Source organism: Diospyros lotus, unplaced genomic scaffold (assembly GCF_014633365.1).
Source record: "Diospyros lotus cultivar Yz01 unplaced genomic scaffold, ASM1463336v1 superscaf1, whole genome shotgun sequence".
Taxonomy (NCBI): Eukaryota; Viridiplantae; Streptophyta; class Magnoliopsida; order Ericales; family Ebenaceae; genus Diospyros; species Diospyros lotus.
The window spans coordinates 3,424,048-3,431,769 of NW_026267104.1; the positions used below are offsets into that span (position 1 = coordinate 3,424,048).

General features: G+C 36.1%; 1 protein-coding gene across 1 annotated transcript; it reads left to right on the forward strand.

Annotated features, from left to right (window-relative positions):
- Nucleotides 1–1,155: 1,155 nt before the first annotated feature.
- Nucleotides 1,156–6,325, forward strand: LOC127792825 (PI-PLC X domain-containing protein At5g67130-like). The gene is made up of 9 exons (XM_052323430.1): nt 1,156–1,382; nt 1,552–1,632; nt 1,777–1,899; nt 2,003–2,140; nt 3,464–3,562; nt 4,645–4,948; nt 5,033–5,256; nt 5,338–5,424; nt 5,772–6,325. Exons 1-9 carry the CDS (start codon nt 1,377–1,379, stop codon nt 5,925–5,927), a joined length of 1,218 nt encoding a protein of 405 aa, XP_052179390.1. The 5' UTR covers nt 1,156–1,376; the 3' UTR covers nt 5,928–6,325.
- Nucleotides 6,326–7,722: the final 1,397 nt, after the last annotated feature.

Sequence of the window (7,722 nt, forward strand, 5' to 3'; positions counted from 1 at the left end):
CATGGTCGATAGGCCTAACATTTACCCAAAAAAAAAATAATAATTAGGGTATATATCGTTAAAAAGTAAAGAGACATGCCAACGTTCACACTAAAAAGGGAAACAAAATAAAAATGGCTAAAGATCACATGCAATACGATCTCTTAAAAGAGACTCAAAAGTTAAAATCTTCATCCGCGAAAGCAACCCCAAAATGTGAAATTGTGGCCTCTACTATAAAGATACCCCGAACAAGTAAGAAACTTAGACTAAAAAATAGTATGTATGTGAAATTTAGAGTAATAAATATAAGTAAGAAACTTTGATCGTTTGTTGAAGTTAAATTGAAGCGAAAATTAGGCGTGTGAAAAAAATCGTCAAATCACGGAAATCACTCGCACCAAATCGGACAATTTTTGAGGGGTGCGATTCAACACGGTTTGAGAAATTCTCAAATCGTGCGGTTTGTGATTTTTTTGGTTCGATTAAAACCGAATTGGTTAAGTAGTCTATTCATAAAAAATTAAAAATAAATTAAAAATATCTAATAATTTAAAAATTAAAAATATAAGTTTGCCTGACCATGAATTATATTATAGATTTTTATATTATTTTTATATTATGGACACGTGGTTATGTTGTAGATTTTAAACTTTTAAATTTATATTTTTTATTAAATTGTAACTTATTTTACTTTTAAACTCCAATATATATAGGAATTTTAAAACTATAATTTTATGCATTGATTTTTATGTTTTAATTAAAAATTTATTAACTAGTAGAGGAAGTATCAAATAAAGTAATAAAGAAGCACCAAACTGCGAAAATCACACCACAAAATGCGGTGTGGTTTGAGCACACCAAACCGTGAGGTCTAATTTAATGCCAAACCACACATACGGTTTGGCGTATTAAATCTCTCTTAAACTGTCCAAATCGTAACGTGCACGCCTCTAACGAAAGTGTAAATTGTTCTTTTATTTTATTTTTAGATATGGTATATATATTATATTTTATTTTTAATATCTAAATGATTTTATTAGTTAATTAAATATTTAAATATTTAAATATATTTATATTAATATTTAAGTATTATTACTACTAAAATAATAATAATTAAGATTTAAATGAGAGTTATGTCCGGAGGTGGAAGTGAAAAATCAGAATGATTGGGTTGCAAAAGGGTGGTTTGCAACGTGTATATGTATAGGAGCTGAAACGGTGACCATCTTTTTTCGAATTTGCCTCCTCCTCCACTCCTTAGCTCATCTCTCTCACTTTACTCCGCAAAATCAGACGATGAAGTTCAGAAGACTTTGAATTTCGAAATAGAAGCCATACCTGAATCCTCTCTCTGCGGTGGGGTGTGGAGTTTAGTCCAAGCAAGGCGGCCAGGAATGAAGGTAATCTCGTCCTCGAGTTTGCTTCTCTTTCTGAATCTAGTCTGCCTAAATCCTGATTATTGATTAATTTCCTTCTCCTCGTCTCCATCTCTTTCTGATTCTGATTCTGATTCTGCTTCTGCTTCTGCTTCTGCTTCTGCTTCTGCGTTGTTCCTTCTACTCTTTGCAGACAATCAGATTCATGCGCAATCTCTGCATTGCTGCGCTCTTACTCGCTACTGTTCTCTCAGGTTTCTCGTCGGCTCTCGAGGTTAGTTCTCATTCGATTTCGTCTTCCTCTCTTTCTCGGAACGAGTATATGAAACGTTTATTAAATCTCTCTCTCTCTCTCTCTCTCTCTCTCTACATATATATGTGTGTGTGTGTTGTGAATCTGTTGATTGTTTTATAACAGGAGGGACAAATATGCGTCTCAAATCAAAATTGCGACGCAGGGCTACACTGTGAGACGTGCGTTGCTAATGGAAACGTACGGCCGAGATGTACTCGGATTCAACCGTTGATTCCATCTTTAAAGGTCTCTCGTTTTCCTCTGTTTAGTATGTGTGAATATATATGTACAAGTATCTATATAGGTGGACAGAGTGGAGAAAATCTGATTTTGTGCTTGAACTAATTAGACGAAGGGATTGCCGTTTAATCGGTACTCGTGGCTGACGACGCACAATGCATTCGCTCGATTGGGGGAGAGATCGGACACGGGGTCTGTGATTTTGGTTCCGACGAACCAGCAGGACTCCATTACCGATCAGCTCAAGGTAATCTTCATTTTATCGCCGAAAAGTTGTGCTTCAAGGTCAACTTGGCGGTAGGGAGAATTTTTATTCTTTTGTTGCTTTTCAACTGATGACGAACGAATGAACCTTCATCTTGACTTCCCGAGAAAACATTCTTGTCGATTTGCTTTAAAATAACACCCCCCCCCCCCCCCCCCCCCCCTCCCTCTCTCTCTCTCTCTCTCTCTCTCTCTCTGACTAGAGTGTAGACTAATCACTTATGGAAATTGCTCGAATATAAATTAATTGGAGCAATTAAATCAGAAAGATTTGATCAGCGTGATTTTCATACTTTATTTTTTCAATCTTTAACATCTTTTTTGCTGGTAGAATCTTAACTTTGTTTAGATATACTTCTTCATATAGCCAATTTAATAAACAATAATCAGAACCCCTTTGTTAGCCAAAAAAAGAAAAAAAAATAGTAGGAGCTTGTTATAGAAAATTTGTCAAGGAGTGAACTTGAAGGGAGCCTAAAAAAAAAATAATAGGAAAATTCGCAAGCTAAGTCACCATGTGCAACTGAGAAGTCTTTGGGTGCAAGCATCTAATTCCTGCTAAATTATTTAAAAGACAAAACTAAACGGGCACTCAACTCATGGCTTGTGCTAGCTGCCGTTTGTTCTGGTTGTGCTTTTGTATAAAGTTTTACCGTTTGGTATTCTTTGCAAGTTGCAACTGACTCCCTCTTTGGAAAATCAAACATAATTAATCCTACATGAGCCGGCGATCTGTTGAAGGCAGGCTCCATGCTGTTCTGTCCCCAAAAAGGACATTTTGCCTCGTATACTTGAGAAGTGGGATTTTAACATGTGGTTTTTATATTTTTAAAATTTGGGCATGCTTAATTTATAATGTAAGAAATACCTTTCCTAAGACTCGTCGAACATCCCATCCGCTGAGGCAGTGGATCATCTTCCTCCCTCGTCAAAAATCCCACTACAATGGACTATAAAATACATTAGCAAATAAATGAAACTTTTTTTTCGATGCATAGTAGAATTCTGTTGACGGGCATTTTAACTGGACTTGTTTTTGTTGGGGTGATAATCGGGAAATTGCTAAGAACTTTTCTCCATGGTAGACTAAAACACGTTTACATTTCCATTGGGAATTATTTACCGGAAAATAGGCATATATTATGAATATGGCATTGCTTTGTATTTTACTTATCCATTTATAAAAATCTATTTTGATTTTGTAACATGGTTGTTCTTTTATACAAATATTTCTTGAGCTGATTAACCAATCTCGTTGAATAATGTTATGGCACTGCGTATTGACAACTTTGAATGATCTTTTCAGAATGGTGTTAGAGGGTTGATGCTTGATATGTATGACTTTGAGAATGACGTTTGGTTGTGTCACTCCTTTGGTGGGCAATGCTACAACTACACAGCTTTTGTAAGTATTTTAACCTTTTGGAAATGCAATGAATTTGGTTATATAGTGTCATGCACCAAGGTTTAACCTAGGGTTTATAAGGGAATTTGGAAGAAATCAGGAAAGAGAGAATAGAAAGGACAGAGGAGATCGAGAGGGAGCACAGAACAATTGAGAGGGAAAATTAGAATTCAGTTCATTCAACAACATAATCTCCATCCTGAGTAGCCTTTTATAGGCATCAACTAGTAGCTAACTGAAAGCATATTCTAGAATAATAACACCCATGTGCTGCTAATAGAATGGTGTTAAGAGGGTTGATGCTTGATATGTATGACTTTGAGAATGACGTTTGGTTATGTCACTCCTTTGGTGGGCAATGCTACAACTACACTGCTTTTGTAAGTATTTTAACTTTTTGGAAATGCAATGAATTTAGTTATATAGTGTCATGCACCAAGGTTTAACCTAGGGTTTGTAAGGGAATTTGGAAGAAATCGGGAAAGAGAGAATAGAAAGGACAGAGGAGATCGAGAGGGAGAACAGAACCATTGAGAGGGAAAATTAAAATTCAATTCATTCAACAACATAATCCCCATCCTCCTACAAGTAGCCTTTATAGGCATTAGCTAGCACATAATTGAAAGCATATTCTAGAATAAGAACACTCATGTGCCGCTAACAGAATTACAAAATATCTCCTAACAAACAATTGTAACTCCATTACACTATTGCCCCTCCAATACCCCTAGGGTTGTGACATATAGGTCATTTCAGGATTTTTTTTACTTATATTAATTGTTATAATAAGAGAGCAAGCCCTCCCGGACTACCTGGTTTATTCGAACAATTTTAGTGAATATATCCAGTAACTTCAGTTCAAGTTCTTAATGGCCATGAAACAGCCAAGTCAACTCTGCCAAAAAAATTACTTTCGATGTTAACTCTACTTTTACAGAAGCATTTGAATTTAGATGATTAAAAACTGTATTTCATGTCCTCTCCTTCCAGATGCTTGGAATTATATTGGTTAGTATTTAGTGTAGTTGACCCCTCAGACTATATAGCTAAATGACTAATAAATTCAAAATCTAATTCACCAGCAACCTGCCGTGAAAGTTTTGAAGGAGATTCAACTGTTTCTGGAAGCAGACCCCTCAGCAATCATCACCATAATTATTGAAGACTATGTTACATCTCCGAGGGGCCTAACCAGGGTGTTTGATGCTGCTGGTCTAAGAAAATTCTGGTTTCCTGTTTCTCGGATGCCAAAAAATGGCGAAGATTGGCCAACGATTGATGATATGGTGAAGCAAAATCAGCGTTTAGTGGTTTTTACTTCAAAATCTTACAAGGAGGCGTCTGAAGGGATTGCATATGAATGGAGATACCTGGTGGAAAACCAATGTGAGTTTTACTTATGTTCCTTGCATTAAAACTACAAAGACAGGACGAAGAAACAGTCATTTTGTATTTGTTTTCAAATTGCAGATGGTAATGATGGGATGAAAGATGGTTCTTGCCCCAACCGTGCTGAGTCATCTCCTATGAACACAAAAGCAAGGTCTCTTGTCCTTATGAACTACTTCCCTGATGCTCCAGATATAACCCAAGTTTGCAAGCACAATTCTGCTCCTTTAATTAGTATGATGAAGACTTGCTCTACTGCAGCCGGTAACCGATTGCCCAATTTTATAGCTGTTGATTTCTACAAGGTACAGCTAGTTTCTAAACAAACTTCTAGCTAAATCATGCCAGATTTGAAACTTAATGTTTGCCTTAAGTAACCATTGTAGAGAAGCGATGGAGGGGGAGCTCCTGAAGCCGTTGATATGGCCAATGGTCATCTAGTTTGTGGGTGCCAGAGTATTGCCTATTGCAAGGTTTGCAACAATACCTCATCCATGATTTTTGTTTCCTTTTTTTTTTTGTCTTTCGCTGATCATGGCACCTATGAGGCAAGCGAAAGAGAGAAAACAAGACCAAGGAAAACTTTATAAGAAATCCCTAGGACATGACAACAGGATATAATGATCATAGAGAAGATTGAAAATCTAGAATTTGTGTGCCAATCCCATTTAGCAGCATGAATGAAGATTTGCTATTGTGATGGTGGTTGTTTGCCAAACATGAAACGGACAATTTTTTTACAACTATTCCATGGTTTGGAGATATTAATCTGATGCTGGACTGGCATCTGAAGCGTGTTGTCTATTTAATTTTGGTGCAGGAAAATGCACCTTTTGGAATATGCGACCAACCAGCGGCTGTTGTTACCCCCTCAGCATCAGAGAGCTCCGGGGCGGCTATCTCTGATTATAAAGCAGTTCAGCTGCAGTGGCTGTTGGGGATAGTTTTAATGGCTATCACGATATGGAATTCATAGCTTATACTCTTTCTTGGCAACACCTCGGAGAACTAACACAAGGAATGTGCCCATTTCCACTTGTCTATAATGGGTGCCACGTCAAACACGAAGGCAGCTTTTGTTCTAGTTCTTTATTGGTTTGAACTACCAGGGATAGAATCAAATGTTGTGGTTGTTGGTTAACGAGGAACATTCTCTTGTTTGTCTAATCAGGTATTTGAGTAGATTAGGAAAAAGGGGCAAAAGAGCAAAAGAAGAAAAAACCTAATCCTTTAATTTGTAACCCATCTGGAATGGGTTTAGGTGGGTGTCATGTGGTTGAAGTAACAGAAGATCATCAGCTTGTATTGGTTATTTCTGTTATGATTTTTCTGCTCAGTTCTGTGTTTATTTATATAACTGGGGGAAGTTCTTGTTTGCAATGGCCACCTCACAGATGGATGCTCTGAAACTATAACATATCTGCATTATTGCACTAAAAGGGTATCTTGCGTCTGAGATAGGGTAGGATAGAGTCGGACAATAGAAAGCAAAGAGACATGGACAATGAGGGATTGTCGCACTCGAAAATTTTGAAAAAATATTTTAAACCATATACATAGTAGTACAATACACCAACGTAAAAGTATCACAAAAAGTGTCATTTCCAAATATCCAAATAGCATTTTCGTTTGGAGTGCTTCCAGGAAAGCAGTTTTCTAGGACCACTATGGCCTACGCATGTTAAAAAGAACAGAAAACGGAGAAGAAAAGCTGAAGCTGTCTTTAAGTTTTCAAAAGAAGCCAACTTTAGTTCAGCCAGAGGCTTTTGTTTCCTAGATCACATGAAGCCCAGACCCAATGAGGGGCTGATGGGCCCGATCATTAACATATTGAGAGAGGGCTTGGAAATTGGATTTTCGATATTACATATTAAGCCCATGGGCTAGAGTTGGGCCTACGGTACTGAACTCCAAACCCCAACTGAGGCCACAGAAACTACACATTTCCACAATGATCATCGACCTATAGTTCAGTAACAATCCAGAGGTCTTAAACTAAATGCAGTCACATGGGCCAAACAAAATATTTTTACTTGTGTACTTTTATGTTTTCTTTTTGAGATTATTTAAATTTTTTATTTTTTCAATTACATACTTAAATCTATATTTTTAAGACAATTTCATTCTTTTTACTTTGATTTGTTTTTTGTGTGACAATCTTAATATTTTATTGTTTGGATAACACCTCCAAACTTACATTTTCTATTCAATTAAATCTATATATTTTGAATGAATAGAATATAATGTATATTTTCTATCTTATTTTTTTACATACGAAAGTATATGAATTAAATTAACTCAAAAATATAAGTCTAAGAGTGTAATTAAAACAATAAAAAGTTCAAGTTATCACACACATTAAAAAAAATAAAATATAAGAATTAAATTAATTAAAAAATTAAATTTATAAATATAATAAAAATAACAAAAGATTCTAATGACCAAAAAAAAAAAAAAAAAGCAAAAAAATATGAATTTGTCCTACGAGAACGCATCATCCATCCATCCTATCATCACTTAGGGAAACTGAGATTGCAGGGCTCAAGACACCCTTAATATTATCGGATTTAGCATCTCAAGGTTAAATATGCACCTAACCTGCGGCGAGCCCGACTCAAATCCTCACTGACCCAGCACGCACGCGAACCGACGCAAATTGCTCCCCTTAATTGAGCCAATCCTGTGTTTTAAGATATAAATAATAATAATAATCTAATTATTATATGTCATGGCTTGGCTTTGGCTGCTGTTGTAGGCAGTAAGTAGGGGGG

Bases quoted from the DNA above. Each gene is read 5' to 3' on its own strand.
- LOC127792825 (XM_052323430.1), top strand. The intron at 1,633-1,776 runs GTTAGTTCTCAT...GTTTTATAACAG, and splicing joins GTTTCTCGTCGGCTCTCGAG to GAGGGACAAATATGCGTCTC. The intron at 2,141-3,463 runs GTAATCTTCATT...TGATCTTTTCAG, and splicing joins CCATTACCGATCAGCTCAAG to AATGGTGTTAGAGGGTTGAT.